The sequence below is a fragment of the Neopsephotus bourkii genome, unplaced genomic scaffold (genome assembly GCF_033783945.1).
Source record: "Neopsephotus bourkii isolate Nb327-2 ecotype Australia unplaced genomic scaffold, CSIRO-AGI_Nbou_v1 NB_1707, whole genome shotgun sequence".
In the NCBI taxonomy this organism is placed as follows: domain Eukaryota; kingdom Metazoa; phylum Chordata; class Aves; order Psittaciformes; family Psittacidae; genus Neopsephotus; species Neopsephotus bourkii.
The window spans coordinates 8,156,832-8,174,364 of NW_026902181.1; the positions used below are offsets into that span (position 1 = coordinate 8,156,832).

At 40.4% G+C, this 17,533-nt stretch overlaps 1 protein-coding gene across 2 annotated transcripts; it reads left to right on the forward strand.

Moving 5' to 3' along the window:
* Positions 1–367: 367 nt before the first annotated feature.
* SLC25A29 (solute carrier family 25 member 29) lies at positions 368–9,683 on the forward strand. 2 transcript variants are annotated; one of them, XM_061376447.1, is made up of 4 exons: positions 368–473; positions 2,011–2,054; positions 6,568–6,651; positions 7,259–9,683. In XM_061376447.1, exons 1-4 carry the CDS (start codon positions 440–442, stop codon positions 8,000–8,002), a joined length of 906 nt encoding a protein of 301 aa, XP_061232431.1. In that variant the 5' UTR covers positions 368–439; the 3' UTR covers positions 8,003–9,683. The 2 variants fall into 2 exon arrangements, with proteins under 2 accessions (XP_061232431.1, XP_061232432.1); XM_061376448.1 differs by lacking the exon at positions 368–473 and adding an exon at positions 3,984–4,018 and having other exon boundaries at positions 2,027–2,054.
* The last annotated feature ends 7,850 nt before the right edge of the window (positions 9,684–17,533 follow it).

Genomic DNA, 17,533 nt, shown 5'->3' on the forward strand with positions numbered 1-17,533 from the left:
CGACGCGGACAGCGTCCCTAACCACCCCAAACAGCTCGGGGTGTTGATTCTCAGCAGGAGGGATGCTCTGACTTCTGATCGCCCTCCCCAGACCACCACATCCCAGCCTCCAATGTTTATTTCTGCCTTTACATCAGGTTAACTGCTCGGATGTAGCTGCAAAACAGAACAGACCCGTCCCGTCCCGCAAGGCTCCGGCCCCCATCTGCTTCAGTCCCGTCCCGCCCTTTGCCCGGAGCCGCCCGGCGCAGCTGCCAGTGGCTGCGGACGGCGGGGGGGAGTTGTCCCGGTGCCCGCCCCTCCGCAGGCACGGTCCGGCCCCCCTCCTGCCGCGGGGGGAGGCGGGCGGTAGAAAGGGCGGTCGGCGGGGCGGGCAGCGGCAGTGCGCAGAGCGGTATCGCGCGAGGGCCGGGCCCCGCCGGGGACGCAGAGTGCCAGCATGGCTCTGGATTTCCTTGCTGGATGCGTCGGAGGTGAGGGGCAGGAAAAGGGGGCAACGGGAAAAAGGAAAATAAAGAAAAAGGGATGGGAGGAAAGGAAAACAGGGGGGGAAGGGAGGGGGGGGTAAAAAAAAATTTAAATAGCGGGGAAAATGGGTGAGAAAAAGGCGGGGGGCGGAGGGAGGGCAAGGGCTGGGCGCAGCGCTTTTATTGTGGGACCGGAGATCTGAGCTGGGCACCGGGGACGGAGCGGCCGCCCCGAAGCAGGTGGTGCCGAGCCCGGAGAAGGGCAGGGGGAGCGGAAGGTCTCTGGGGGTTCCCGCAGGAGCGCGGCCACGGCCGCCTTGCCTGTGGCAGAACCCGGCCTGCGCGAAGGGGCTGGATGCGTTGACTGGCGGGGAGGGAGCTCTCTGGTGAGCACACGGGCAGCAGCAGGCCCGTAGCGGGGAGGTTGAACACGAAGAGGAGATAATGCTTATGCTCGCCTTGCTCGTCCCTGTGCATCTGCTTATGGCTCTCCTTCTATTTTTAGCAGTTGTTAAATTGCATTCAGGAGATTTATTCTCGCGTCTTTTCAGATATTCACGTTTGATGTTCTCCTTGCCACCCTGGCAAAGAGAATTTGTTTTGTGTTGTTTGCTTTTTTTTTCAGCCTCTGCCTTCTTCCTAGTGATCCTTGCCTCGACAGGGATCCCACAGGATTGGTTGTGCCACCAGTCTTTTCATGCTGAACACAGCACATCGCTATTTTTGTGATTTGGACTATCTTGCCGTTGTGCTGGCTTTGAACAACCTGGACTACACCATCCTACAGTGGGCACTGTACTTCTGCCACATCCTCTCGGAAGAGGGAGGGATGTTATCTGCCAACGCAAGAAGGTGCACTGAACCACTCTTTGTAGTTCTTGCTGTTGTCAGCAAACATAAATGGATCAGTGGTTCAGAGTAATACAGAGCCAGAGGATTCCTTGCCTCAGCCAGTACTTGTCAAATGCATGTATCCAGATTGGTATAACGAAGAGGCCTACATATAACTTCTAAAAAAATCCTTTGACGCTAGAATAAAGCAGAAGGCTTTGGTAATGCGTGGTCCTTCTGCAGGTGCTACCATTGCATCTGGAAAGGCTGTGGGCAGAGTGCAGGGATTTTTTTTTTCTGCCTTTAGGGAAACTTCCAGGTTTTCTGTGCCTCCACAGGGTGGCATGTATGAGAAACGTTTTGCTTCAGAGGAAACCTGTGATTTCTGCCCACTGGGCTCACCTTGGGCTGAGGCTCAGAATCATTGCTGACCATCCTGTATAGTGTGGCATGCTCTGTAGTCACACACCTCAACCCCCCCCGGGGCCCAGGAGCTTGATTGGAGCATAAAGGCACCAAGTGTTGGCTTAAACGACTGAATTGTAGGTGTCTCATCTTCTGACTTGATACGATGCTCTTTCCCTAGCCTACCAATAAGGCTCTGCCTCAGTCTGGAGTACTGCTTGGGGTACTGCAGCCCCAAGGATTCAGGAAGAAAACTGATGAAAGAAGAAACCTGTGAGTCATAACCATGGCATTTGTTTTATTTCAGGTGCTGCAGGAGTACTGGTAGGACACCCGTTTGACACTGTTAAGGTGGGTTGATTATGAAATACCTTTGTCTCTAGGCAGAAGAAGTTTTTCAAGGAGTGGGGGAGATAAAAACAAAAATCCCCAGACACTGTAGGAGCATAAATCCATGCGGGAAAGCCTGAAGCAACCCTCCCCAACCGCTGTTGTAGATCTGCAGCTATTCAGAACTGAAAAAAGCTCTGTATGTATGATTCAGTCCAGGAACATGACAACTATTGGTCTAAAGTTTGTTAGTGTAGTAAAAATGTTGTATTAGAAAGTACAATCTTCAATTTAACTTGGTTTTGTCCTAAGCTTGCTTCTCTGCAACTGTTCATCCCTAACTGCTGAAACTGCCTCCCTCTGCTTTTGTAACTCAAACCCACTTTGTTACTAGGTTGAAACCTTGTGCTTTGTTTTCCTCTCAAGCTCTGATACTTACCCCAACAAGTATTAACTTGTTACAGTAACCAAAGGGCGTAAGTGCATAAAGATCCACAGCATGAAGTTTGTCAGGGGCTTTTTCCTCCTTTTAAGTATATTTTTGTAACTCTGCAAGTTAAGATTGATTTTCTGATAGTCTAGGAGCTGTATGTATCCTATGTACTAAGGATAGCTCCTTCAAAGATAAGATTTGAATCCTAAAATCCTTGAATCCAAAGTCTCTCACTGGAAGAATAGAAGGTGGCATGTCAGTATATTCCCTGCTGAATTAATACAGCTGATCACTTGACTGCAGCAGGCAGCATGCCACCCACTAGACCTATATTTGGAATAAGTCTACCTTCCTGAATTTAGATATGCAAAGGGCTGGATAGTATTACTGAGGTTGTCACCATATTCTGTGTTCTATCACATGGCTAATTCAACACAGACCTTCCTACCTGGATATTAGTCCTTGCTAGTCAAGTGCAAGCTGCTCACATAGCAAAACCTGTATGCTTATCAGAATATGGCACGCTTAACTGTTAAATAATTGGGTTGGATCCTAGTATATGTTTTCAGGAGCAGTATTATCCAGACTTGCACATTTTCTTATGGTAGTACAGGGCCAGCTGTCTCTCTTCGCATGCCCCCATCCTGCCAAATTTTACATGCTTAACTGAAGGTGATGGGTCATTTCACTGAAGCCAGCAAAACTGCTAAAATTCTGTGCTCAGACTGAAGTTAACCATGTGTGGGGTCCTCCTGGTTTGTAAAGTGGAATAGCTTCTAGTGCATGAAACCAAACATTGCAGTGTCTGCAAAACTGCGGCTCCCACATTAGTTCCAGCAGATCCATTAATGCGAATAGATGTGTTGGCTTTAGAGAAAACATCTTGCTTTACAGTAGAGCAAATAGCTTGTTTCTGGATGACTTTAAATGTTTTATGAAATCCAGCATGGCACACTACATTTTCATACCCATTAGAAGGCATTATAAACAATTATCTCTTTTTGTTAAATACTAATGTTTGTGTTATTAGTTGGCATAGCCACCACTCTGTGTGGGAAAACTAACACTATAACCAGTATATAAAAAAAAAAAGAAGACATTGCATAAAACTAGCTGTGTATGTATGTGTGCTAAGAATTAACCTCTTTTATAGTTCTGTAGTGTTTAAAGGGCTAAATGGTAGTCATCTTAGACTGTAAGTTCTTAATGTAACTGAACAATGGGAAAGCTGTTTAGTTAAGCCAGAATTTTACTTCTGTCTTGGCTTTAAAGCTCTTTTTTTTGGCTGTTGATCATGTTTCACATAGTGGGGAGGGGGATGGTGGGACACACAGGGAGAGATTAAGCCTGTGAATTTGCCCTGCTAGACCCACAGTTGAGCTGCTCTCAGAACTGGCAAACTCCTTGACCCTGGTTTGTTGTATAAATGTATAAAATTGCTTTTTTGCTTTTAACTGCCTTTACTTTCTGAGCTAGGGGCTGTCTTCATTAACAGCAAAAGTGTTACTTTGTTGTAGATGACAGATAAGCCTCATCACGGGAGAGTTACCTAGTAAGTATAGCCCAGGTGAACACTTCTGTTTCTCTCAGTCTTAATTTATTCCAAAATGTATTAGTTCAAATAAAGACCTAAAAGAATTATGAAGCTTTTTCCCTTTTTAGTTTTATACTGGTGTGTCCCTCTTCTACAGCTAGGGCATGGAGGGAGTGGGGTTTAAAGATACAATTTTTTTTAAAAGTCTTATTCTGAACCTTCTTTCTGGTATGCATTTCTGGCTGTACACATTTCTACATACAGTGGCTCTAAAACAACCTCAGGTACACTGTCATTGAGGTCTTAAACATTGCATATCCTTGGAGGCCATTTTCACTGCTCAAACACTCCCAAATGGCTTAATTTGCACATTATTAAATGTTTGGACTGTTGTGGGGGTGTGGTGGGTTATTTTGCTTAGTCTAGAGTACCTCTATGCAAGTCCTTAGTGGCATGAAAATTACAGTGTGTTACTATTGGACCTAAAACTTTAGTACTAGGGGTTTCAAATAAGGAGAAAGCAAGAATATTATGCAAGGGATAGAACAGACAGTTAAACTTTGCACATGATTCATCCTTCCAATAGTTTTACACACTAAAGAGCTTGTTGAATATGGCATTTTAATACTACTGAAATAAAGTTCATATGCATTCATTGCCTGATCCGGTAGCTTGCTGATGTGGATACCCCTATGTGATCAGCACTGTGCTCAAGTGAAAGAGCTGGGTTTCATTCTTGGACCTAGAGTGTTAGTATTTTCTAAATATTTTATCCCATAACAAGGCTTCATAGGTCAACATTTCACAAATTATTTAGACAAAAACAGTGGGAGCTTTATGCCACTAGGAAGTTCAACCTATATACAGAATATGATTAATTCTAAACTACTGAAGACATGTACAGGAACATTAAAGTAAGAAAGTTCCTAAGCTGCAATTCTCCCAAAGCTCATACACATGGAGGTCCCCTGACTTTACAGAGGGGGTTTGAAACCATAGCAGTAAACTGAAAATGGAATAAAACCTTTGTTTTGCCCAATTCTGACAGCTTATTGAGATTTATGACCTTGCTTGTGGATAAGGTTTAACAATCTGCCTACCCTCAAACGTCACTTTGGATAACAAAGGATTTGTTTTCTTTGAGTTCTACCCTAAGCCTACTTTTAATACTAAAATGTTTTAAAACCCTCTTCCATCTTGGAAGATGAAGTTATCTTGGCCTCTCAGCATGGCTAGCAAACACTAATGTGCATATTAAAAAGACACTGAAAACTAAACTTTGTTTTGTAAATCAAAAGTCACATGTTGTAAGAATATAAACCCCCTAAAATATATATATATATATATATATATATTTTTTTTTTTTTTTTGTCTCAAAAAGAAAGCTACCCCAATTATAGAATTTTGACAAACCATGTCCCCGGTCCTTTTCTAGGCCAGTATCATTGTGCAGGGCTATCATCTTTGGGGTGGTGTTTATTACTACTCTAGGGAAACAGTGACAAAAAGATCATAAAGTCAGGAATTTTTCACACAGATCTGATACTATTTTCTTCTGTTCAGACTAAGAGACTTGAAGGTTTTTTTTTTGTCCTGGAGCTGCAGCAGCATTAAATGGCTGATAAGCATATTTTCTGAGGAATACTGCAGCTCTCCATGCTAGAGATCAAAGACAGATTCCTAACTTTGCCAATCAATTTATTGAGTTTACTGCAGTGTAGGGCTTTGCATGAACTGGGCAGCTTTGAGACTTTAAGTGTGTCAAGGACAAATTAGCAGGAAAAAACAGGAGTGGACTTTTCCATTACAAGTTAAAAAACATCTAGAAAGGGACTTTCCCCTCATATTGCCAGTTACAGTGACATCTATTTGTCCAGCAGATCATAACATTTCCATTTTACAAGTTAATTGATTACTAACAATAAGGGTTTAAAATGGCCACACCCTCACCAATGGTTTGTGTTCAGCAGGTTAAAAAAAACAGACTAAGATTTAAAAGGACAAGTTGATTTTTACTGTTATGCAAAGACACATCTTAAAGAGCCACTTTCCAGCTACCCTCTGGAAAATACCAGATGTTAGTGAAGGGTCCCCAGGTCTGGCAGCAGAAATACTATGGGGGTGGTATTGGAAGTTCCCATCCTTTTAAACATTATCCTTATTTCATGCTTAGAATTTTATAAAAATATTTACATCAGGTTTGTACAGTTATTTCTTAGTGTGAACAGAAGTATTTTTGACAGCTAAAGAAAGTAATTATTCTAGTCAGTACTGGAAACTCCTGTCTGAAATTCTAGAGAACCGTGTACCCTCTTGTACTTCCGCATAGTGTTGTTCTATTATTCACAAGTAGTTAATAACCCTCCTACTTTCATGTTTTCATCCCCAAAATTAAATCAAAACACACTATACTTCTAAATTATTTTGCCACATGAGGTGTTCCAGTGTCCAACCTGTGCTCTTGCATATGCACTGCTATAGCAAATCTCCATACATACACAAGACACTAATTTACCAATTAGGCTGTTCTTGACACACAAATCGGTACCTTGTACAACTTTTTATAGGTTCGTCTGCAAGTTCAAAATGTAGAGAAACCTCTCTACCGTGGGACTTTCCATTGCTTTCAATCCATCATAAAACAAGAATCTGTAAGTACAAAATTAATGCTTTTCATACTTTGTATCTTCATGTATTTTCAATCAGAAGGGTGGGGAAAGCTGCTAAAACCCCTACAAATATCGAAGAACAAGAGACAGGCATACTCAACCTCACTTGAGCATAGGGCAGATAGGGTAGTCAGAAGTTTGCCAGAAACTTCATGAAGATCACTAAACTGACAGTTGCTATTTTGAAGGTAACATTTTAATTAAGTTATTTAAATAGCTAGTTTTCTGAGAATCCAAGCAATTTGAGCAATGAGTGAAGAAATTGGTGAAGGGATTTTTTTGCTGCTGAAGCTTAAATACCATAACTAAAACGGTGGCTTTGGGCTTTGCTAGAAAAACTTTTCTGTGGAAGGACTGAGATTGTTTTCTGGATGTGTTCAGCATTGTATTTGAACTGCTAAAAGTGGTTAGATTTTTGTGTCTTAAGCAGCGATTAAATTATTATTTATTATTATTTTATTTATTTTATTATTATTATTGCTAGACAATTAGGACACAAGGGAGAGCAAGAAAAGCCACATTCTGCACAGTTTCAGGGGGTTTATGAATATAACTGTTGAAAAGGGGTTTTCCTTCCTTCTTCCATTAGGCTTTTGGACTCTATAAAGGTATTGGGTCACCAATGATGGGACTAACCTTCATTAACGCGCTTGTGTTTGGTGTACAAGGAAACACACTTCGTGCTCTTGGAAAAGACACTCCTCTAAACCAGTTCCTTGCAGGGTCAGCAGCAGGGGCTATCCAGTGTATCATCTGCTGTCCCATGGAGTTGGCAAAGACAAGAATGCAGCTTCAAGGAACAGGTGAATATAAACTAAAAACAAAGAACTACAAAAATTCTCTGGATTGTTTGATCAAAATCTATCAAAAGGAAGGGCTAAGGGGTATCAACAGGGGCATGGTCTCCACATTCATAAGAGAGACTCCAAGCTTTGGCTTTTACTTCCTGACCTATGACTTAATGACCAGGTATTTAGGCTGTGAAGCTGAAGACAGTTATGTTATTCCAAAACTGCTGTTTTCTGGAGGGATATCAGGAATAGTATCCTGGCTCTCAACCTATCCCATGGATGTGATCAAATCCCGACTTCAGGCTGATGGAGTTGGAGGCGTTACACAATACAATGGCATTTTAGACTGTGTCAGAAAGAGTTACCACGAAGAAGGCTGGAGGGTGTTCACAAGAGGTCTTACTTCCACACTTCTCCGTGCTTTTCCTGTCAATGCAGCTACCTTTGCTACCGTCACTGTGTTCCTAATGTATATGAGGTCAGAAGACAATCTTCATGAATGTGAACCAGGTCCAGTAATACAGCAGCCTTCTAGTTTGTGAACCTTATCTGTTTGTTCTCCTGATCCAAAGCCTGGCTGCTTGGGATTTTTGAGTTTTAACATGATCCGCACAAGTGGTGTGAACATATACTATCTGTATAAAGAATTCTTAAGTGTCAAGTTAGGATTTCATCTCATTACTTGTATAAAATGCATACTGCCTTATTACGGACTTCATATCTAGTAGTATGCAAGTAAGATGGGAACCTGCTGCCTTATTAAGGACTTTGTATCTAGTAGTATGCAAGTAATATGGGAACCTGTCTTTAGAAAGTCCTGCAACAGTCACTGTTGCAGCTCCAGATTTGGGTCTGAAGAATGCTGTAGTACCAGAAATCAGGTTTTCTTCCACTCATGTTCTGAATGAGTTGAATGTGGAAATGTTTTCAGAAAATAAATGCTGGTTTTGTATGTGACAGGAATAAGTATAGTCCTCTAAGATGAAGTGTGGGGAGAAATGAAATGTTGGAGGCATTTTGCAGGTAACCCTGGACTGTTTAAGACATAAACTAGCATTCAGCTAGCCATGTGTTTTACTTTTCTTCTGCCTTTATATGTCAGTATTTTAGTAGCAACTTTGTTCATACTGGTTTGCTGAAAAAAAAAAAACAAAAAACCCAAACCCAAAAACCCACCAAAAAGTTATTTGTTCCTAAGCCACTCCCTTACCTTTCAGCTTTTAATAAGTATCTTAAGCACAAAGTTATCATCTGCAATCATATGCACTTGTTCCTTTAACTCTCAAGACTTGTAAAGGTTTAGGGAAACTCAAATCTAGCAACACTGATGCTATTTGCCTTCACCTCTATTTCTTGTTTGGCAGTGCACAGATTCCATTGACACAGATTCAGCACAAGTAGACTTTGTTCTCCAAAGTTAATGCAACTTTGCCCTCCTTCTCCCAATATGCCCCATAGCAGCCAGTGATGTACAGAAATCGAAGTCCTACCTGTGGTATTGCACAAACGTTTGTGGGTGCAATGCTAGCTTAGCAGCTTGATGTACAGCAGAAATATGTACATGTTTAGAACTGGAGGTTTTATACCTTCCCAGAAAACAGGGGTGCAAGCACCCGAAATTGTTGATGTTCAATACACTTGTATTATGAATTTAAACAACGCCGATTTTTATGTATTTAGTTACAGTGCTACTGGATAGAAGCCTGAATAGAATTTGGAGAATTTTCTTGTTACATTAACCTGCTGTGATTTCTTTTTCTTTAGCAGTCTGCTCAAGAGGGACTGAATTAGTTCAAAGATCTATAAACAGTTAAAGATTTAAACTACACATATTTAGCACAAATAGTCAGGAGGAAGGAGTGCATGTGTGTGAGGAATATTCTGAAACATAAACTAGTTCAGTAAATATAATTTGTTACCCTTTTGGTTGGGACAAGTGCAATATGTGTTTAATTTATGTGAATTTTTCTGAAGAAACCTTATTTCATAGCATTTTGCACTGTAACAAAATATGCTGGAGAAACCTGTAAAACTGGTATGTCTTTTTATACCTTGGAGGTATGTTGGATGTTTTAGTGCCTACTTGCACTGAGATTCAAATTGAATGTTAAATCTCTCTACTAAGCTGCATATGCACAACAACTCACAACAAAGACCATTTACACCTTTGTACTGTAATTACTGTATATAAAATCGAGGGAATAAATTTTTAAAAAAATTTGACTTTGGTTCTTTTAAAGTTTCTTCTGTTTTGCTCAGATGCTTCCTTGTGTTAAATCTAGCTTGAAAAGAGTGGGGTTTCTGGCTTATACCTGAAGCAGCTTGTTCCTCATCAACTTCCCGTACACCACCAGGAAGTGCAGTGCCTTGTTCTGGCTTAGTGTTCACTGAAGCAAAGGAGGGAAGTTGCCTGAACTTGCTTTTTCAAGCCGGTGTTTTCAGTGAGTACCTCACTCGAAGATATTAAAGCTACTAAGAGAAAAATCCTGCTTTTAGAGTCAAAGAGCTAGCAGCATGCCTCACCCTTTCATATTGTGCATTTATTTGGTTTAAGCAGTGCTGATCAGCACCAGGGCTGCACAACTGCAGAAGTCAAGGGTCCCTGCAAAGCGGATCAGAATCAAGTACGAAGTGTGCCAACAGCACCATTCATACCTGAATCAGACGAATGCTTGGCTCCAAGATGCACAAGTTTAGCAAAAAGCTGTGTCACGTAGCTTTTTGTTTCTAGACAGCACAACCAGCTCACAAAGAGCATCAATATTCCAAATAAAAAGCCACACAGGGTGCTAGATGAGAAAAGGGAAAGGCCACCCCTTCTCCAACTAACCCCAACCAGGAGCAGTTCCAGTGAAGTACCTAATGTTCTCTGAGAAGGAGCAACTGTGTTTTGAACTATGGCACCAAAACAAAGAATAAGCAAACATTGTGTCCCTAAAGGACAGTAACACCATTAAAACAGAAAGGGCCATACAATGTTTTACTTGCAGTATTTACTAAAACATTCTCTCCAGAAATTCATCTATCTGGAACTTTAAAAAAAAAAAAAAAATCAGTAGCAGACACTAGAGGTTACTCAACAAGCCAAAGAGGAGGGAGAAAGCCAGCTTTCAACCTTGTCTGACATTAGCTGCTCAAAAGCTGTGCAGCTTCTAATTATTAAACCAAGCTAGGCAATAGTTTCAGTGTTTTCAAACATGATTGTTTCTTCCCACTAGACTTCTGATATGTCATCCAATTTAACCAAGTCAGACAAACTGTATTCCGCCTCACCAGATCCTCCTTCCTACAAGTATTATCAAGCATCATAATACTGGGTAGGAGATGCTCTATTAATACCCCAGCAAGTGAAGGGAGTAAGATAAAATTAACCGAAAGTAAAACTCACCTACTATCAACTCTCCGTACCCTACTCTCTTATGATCCACCCTGCTAGTGGATGGGAGATACCACTGTCACAAGTTGCAGCCACAAATACAGTCAATTAGGACAAGAGGAATAAAAAGTAGGCAGTTACCCCCCCCCCCCCCAAGTTTTTAAAGACGCTATTTTATCATGGCTGCAACTGTAACACAACAGTAGTGTTTTTGGTTTTTTTTGCTTTTCTTCCTTGCCTTTCTCTGCATACCACTTTTTTTTACAGTTCACATGAAAAAGCAGCAAGACATTCAAGGGATGAAAACCTGTACACTGCAAGTGCAGGACAGGTAGCATACTGGGAAAGTTACCACAGCACAAGTACAGAGTTGACCTTTCGGAGAAGAGATCTGTTTGTTCCCTGAGTATATTTACTATTATACTGGAAAACAGGCATTAAAAGATGTTGTTAGCCAGGCTTTTGATCTGTGGGTAGTTAAAGAACAACCTGAAGGCCAGAAGTGTGCCAAACACCATTAGATTAGCAGAAGGTGTGCTCAAACCCTCTTCTGCCAGAAAAACAGCTAGAGAAAACAGAAGCTTTAACAAGGCAATGTGATGTACCAAGCATCACAGTCAAAGAGATAAATGAAGGATCCAAGGGACTGTATGACTCTAGGAGACACAGCAAGAGTAGGGAACCAGAAAACTTGCTGAGCCAAACTTAGCTGAGATAGGCTTTGAAATCCTAAGGAAGCAAACTGCTTGTCAGTGTCCAGGAATTTATGTAATTTCATGGGCAGTAAGGGACTGAACCAGAGGAAAATAAACCATTTTCAAACTCCCAATGCAACTGCTTTGCAATTTTTGTACTAGTGTTATGCTCACTAACTACAAAAATGGTTATCGCTAACAAAAAAAAAAAAGTGACATAATAGTCACAATAACACAATATACAGTAAAAGTTTGTCTTAGCATTTATTATCACTTCTGATTTGACCTAGAATGTGATGTTAAGCTTTAATTTCAGCAATAAATTAAAAGCAAGCAAGCAGAGGTCTGCAGTGAAAAATAATACCATATATATTGATATAAACGGAAAAAAGCAAGTCCTAGTGTTCACAAAATACCCTTCAAGTCTAAAACTTTCAAGTAACACAGTTAAAATTCTTGGCATCATTTGACAGGCTGAGAGAGTTGGGGTTGTTCAGGCTGTGGAAGAGAAATCTTGGGACAGACCTTACTGCAGCCTTCAGTACCTAAAGGGGACCTACAGAAAAGCTGGAGAGCAGCTTTTTACAAGGGCATGTAGTGACAGGACAAGGGGGAATGGCTGTAAACTGAAAGAGGGTAGATTTAGATTAGACATTAGGAAGAAATACTTTACTGTGAGGGTGGTGAGGCACTGGAACGGGTTGCCCAGAGAAACTGTGGCTGCCCCGTCCCTCATAGTGTTCAAGGCAAGGCTGGATGGGGCTTTGAGCAACCTGGTCTAGTGGAATATGTCCCTGCCCATGGCAGGAGTGTTGGAACTAGGTGAACTTTAAGGTCCTTTCCAAACCAAACAAACTATTCTACGACTATATGATCAATCATTATTGTATCTTGACTGATTTTTTCTTACTGAAACACTGTTTTTCTACTAACAGTAAAATAGTTGTTCCATTTCAACCATATCTAGGTGTCAAATCAATAAAATACTAAAATCATAATGAAGGTTGACCTCATAGTCTGCACTGTTTGCTAAATATATCCAAATAGGAAGAACTACTGCTGGAGTAATCTGACTTGGCTAGACTAAAGCTGGTATTAAATAAAATTAGTACGCTTCTAGGACCCAATCTGCACTGCTCATTGCAAGGGAGTTGGACTAGATGGCCTCTGAAGGTCCCTTCCAACCCAAAATATTCTATGATTTATGATTCTAATCTAGTTGCTTTAAGCAGAGATGTATACTAGATCAGGTATACTCAAGTGTTGCAATCAACCAGGCCACACACCTTGTGCACTGATGTATTTTCACTTAATACCATCTTTCACTTACGAAAGAGTCTACAAAGGTAATTTTCAAACAGGCTAGTAATAAAGTTCAAGTATTCAAACTGTAATTGAAGGAGGTAAAAGTAAAAATAACTCTCACCGTCTTATTTCCTCCAGGCAGATACCTGCTTCCCTGCCAGTACTGTACACTTTCATTTCACACACTGGAAAAAAAATGAGATGAAATCCCTTATCCCTAACCTATGCAAGAGGAAAGAATAAAAAATAAATGAACAAGAAACCACACAAAAGGAAAATACTATGGCCTATCTGCAGGTTATTCCTTGCAATCCATTTTCAAACCATAAACACTGGCAAGCACTTTCAGGGTATAGGAAAGCTTCTGTTTTGCTGAGAAAAACAGAAACCTGTTGAAAAATAAGTCAAAACACAAGCTGCATGATGACCCATGCATGAGGCAGGCAAAAACACTGCAAGCCAAAACTGCAACTGGCACCATTAGTGAGGTTCTTGGCAAGCACCTTGCAGCTCTCTAAAGGACACCTGACTTCATGAGCCCTTAAATGAACACTAAATAAGACAGTTTTTATACAGATTTTTCCTGCAACTGCCTGCTGGGATGAGCTTTAGCTACATTACACCACATCTGGTCACCAAGCTTTTTTGTGTATGCATCTTTTACTGTTTAACAAGCAGCCCATCTTATGCCTAGTATTCATCTGCTCTATGATGTATCTCAAAAATATATCTGTTACTCACGAAAAACATTCTTTTGAAATACACCTTTACTGTGGGCCTGGTCTGGAGAGAGAAGCAGTTTGAGATCTTTGATTCCCTGAAGAGCAACAATGCAGGGGCGCTCTGATGATCTGCCCTGCTATTACCTTGCAATCATTAGGAGCAGCAACACACTGAAAGGAAGTCAAATGGCAAGATGGCAAGGTCCTAACTCTCAGGTGACCTGAGACTTCAGGAAGCCACTGCACAGGTGTTTTACATGTCTATCAGCTAACTAAAATAGCCATTTACAGCTAAAAGCACATTCATTAATACTATACAACATCAGATCTTCCAAGTCTGTTAAGGTCTGCTGAACACCACAGCACACCCTACACACACTTGACCTCACAGAGGCAGCCTGACATTTCGCTATTCTGTCTGCTGGTCATGCTGTACAAACTGGTAATTCACTGCCATCTCCTGGCAAACTACTATTCAAGAGCATGTGTACAGAGCAAAATAAAGCACTGACATAGATGCTACCCAATTATCAGCCCAATTAGAAACTTTCAAGAACACTTAACACAAAAGTGGTTTTAAGAGAAGCATACAGAAGTCCTGCCCCAAGCCCAACAACTCTCCATCCCTTTCTTCCCCTAATCGACCATTTTTACAGAACTTCAGTCATCCTCCTGAAGAGAGCTTCCAGTTTATGCTGGAACCTGGTGAGAACACAGTTCACAAGAGGGATATTATGTCCACGCTGTAACGTACAACAGATGGAATGGTATTCAAACAGTATCCAGTCTTAAAGCTTTTTTGTCAGGAAAAATCAATAGAAGATTTAAGCCCCAAAACTGGAGTTGCCTAAAAAGCAGTTGCTACAGGTGATCTTACTTATTTGCCTACAGCAAAACAGTGCTCTTCTGACAGCATCTGAAAAGTTCATATGAACTCTTACATTGATTCTTATGTGCTTTCTCCAAAAGGAAATTCAATATTCTCCAGATTGCTTCCAGAGGAATAAGGAGACTGAAAAAAATTCTACACAAAAAATATAGGATGACTGTAAGTACATATAAACATGCCCAAGCTTGTTTACTTTAGGCAGAGAATAAAACTGAGTAAAGGATCAGAGATTAAATTACAAAATGAGACTGGTAGCCATTCAGGTGGTATTTAAGCACTGCTGTAAATGCCATCTTCACACTGTTAAGACTTCTGCAGCTTGGCATTAAATGAATTTATATGATCAAAATGAATACCGAGTCTCATAATACAAACACATACATTTATCCTCTAATCTGTTTATACCTTTGTGGATCACTGTGTAGATGTTTCTGCTTGTTGTGCTCCACAGCAGGGTCTCACGCCCTCTTCCGCACATCACACTCCCATTCTTCTGCACTGGGACTCTTCCCAAGGACAGTGCTACCTTTTAACCATTTCATTTACACAGTTATGAAGAAGCATACTTTCATTTCTGCCTGAATAAGAGTCCAACTTCTACTCCTTCCTGAAAAACTTACACCCAAATTACCTTCAGTTTTAAAATCCACCCCAAGTTCTGAAGCTTTTGAAAGACCTTTGATTCCAACCCCCCCCCCCGTTTTAAGCAATACGTAAACTCTTGTGCCTCTACTAAGAAATCAAAGCTTAATGCTGAAACAAGCATTGTTTATTTCCCTCATCTCAAGCCACTGTAACAGACTTAAGAAAAGCGCTGTACAGATGAAGAATTTATTACTCCAAAATGCTGTCATTATAAAACAACTGATCAACCAAGGCCAGTAACAGCTACTGCTTGAGCCATTAGACTTCCAAATAGTGATTTGTGTGGCCCTAACAACCTGATTTTTCTTCATTTCTTCTAGGCATTAGAGAACCACATTTTGAAAAACTCTGGTTCAGCGCATACTGTCGAGTTTGTACATCTTAACCAAGTAAAAAGATTGATGCGTCTATTTTTTCAAGACACACACTGATACAATATCCTGTGATCACTTTAGGGCACATGATGGAAACACCTTTTATTACCGCCGCCATTCCTCTTCATCTGGTACTTTGAAGGGATCAGCTTTCTCCAGATATTTTAAAGCCTCATATTTTTGCCATTTCTGTTGCTTCTTTTGGATTTTCCTGTGGAGTTAGCAGAGGGAAAAGGACCTTTGATTGCATTTAAACCTGCATTACTGCTGCTAAGTTACGTTGTTATAATGTGTTTAGGACTTGGCTTTGTTGATTGACAATTTGTAGCCACTGGGGTGGGGGGCATGTCAAATTGCACCACCTCAATTCAATAGTGAGCCTCTTCAAAAAGATAGTAACTTAAACCAAGTGCAAGTTCAGCCGAGGTCCTGGCATTCCATTTCACTGAGAATTTATTCACTTAGGTGTTTCAAATCTGTAACTGGGCTCCTCCTACAACCTTTTCAAGAGAAGCAGTTTCCAGAAGTAACAGGTATTTAAGTTCAGTTTGTTTTCTATTTAAAGCAGGACTTATTGCTACTGGCAGACCACAAACGTCACAGCCACTTAGTCTAGGCACTTCTACCTTTTAAAAACTGATCTGAGGCCAAGAGATACACAACTACAGAATTTGTCTCCTTCCATTTCAGGAGCAAGAGAAGGAGGTGAGGCAATATGAAATGTTAAGATCAGATGAGCAGAACAGGCATGACTAGTAAATACTTAAATGTTTTGCCAGCTTTAAACCCACTGTCTGGATCTCCCCCACCCCTTACTCTCCTCCCCTTACCCAAAATCACGCTGAAGTAGGTGATCACATAAAGCTGAAACTTGCTGACAGCAGGCCGGCAATGGTGGTTTCAGAGTCAACTCTGTTGCTATTCTCCATGCCTGCAATTTCTTCATTGAAAATCCGTAAGGAAGACTGGAATCAGCTAAGCATGAACTTTGATCAACAAGATGTGCCAATTATACTCTAAAAGCTTAAATAACTTACAGAAGCTGCTCAATGCAAGTATTTATTCACACCCAAGAAGAAATTAGCTAGTTACAAAGCAAAATCTTTCATGTTACTAAGTGTTGCTACTTACACTCAGGAGTGTATTGAATGCTACTCATTCGAAGCCTAGATGAAAATTTTTAGATTTCTCTTTGTAATTAGATACAATATAACTAAGGGCAATAAAAGTTTCGGTTCCAAGTTAATCCTCAAATAAATATTTAACAAATAATTTAGTATCAAATGTATGTCCAAGGATGAAGCACTGACATCACCAAGGAACCTCTTTACCCTGCAATTCAATGAAACAGATACTAGTATGACATAGGAAAGCAAACCTGAGCAAGCCTAACACCATCATATATACTGTCTAAAAAAAAGGTCATTTAGAACTACTACTGGACTGATTTTATTTCCTTCCAAGAAGTATGGACACTAATTTAAATGTATACAGAATTTAACTATAAAAGTCTCAGTATATTGTCCTGTTCCAAGAACTGCTTTTACATATATATATATATATATATAAAAATTACTGCCAAAGTTCCAAAGCATACTTTATAATTAAATCAATTACATACCCATCTTTCCTTACCCCTAATAACCTCAAATTAGAGCTGCCCTGTTCAGATTAACCTGTGTTCAGATGAAAATTCCCTTGGTCTTAACTATTGTTTCATTATTACCTATGGCTTTTCCACTACCACCAAACTGGACTCAATTAGCAATGAAAAATTTGATTAACCGTGTAAGAACAGAATTCAAAAGATTAACAACAGTTTTTACTATGTTAAAATATGCCGCATGCATCTAAAAAATAATACTTGTGCATTTATGTGCATATTATGTTTATTAATCTGCCACATTTTACTATAGTATCTGCAACTTTCTTAGTTTGAACACTCAAACAAATGAGTAGTAACCACTTTTAGTTAGACCATCAAAACTCCATCAAGTTCTCCGAGAACTCCAAGATGCTGTTTTGAAATAAAAGATGTCCAACGAGATTCCAAGAATTTTCATCATT

Bases quoted from the DNA above. Each gene is read 5' to 3' on its own strand.
- SLC25A29 (XM_061376447.1), top strand. From the start codon at position 440: ATGGCTCTGGATTTCCTTGCTGGATGCGTCGGAG. The intron at 474-2,010 runs GTGAGGGGCAGG...GTTTTATTTCAG, and splicing joins CCTTGCTGGATGCGTCGGAG to GTGCTGCAGGAGTACTGGTA. The intron at 6,652-7,258 runs GTAAGTACAAAA...TTCTTCCATTAG, and splicing joins CCATCATAAAACAAGAATCT to GCTTTTGGACTCTATAAAGG.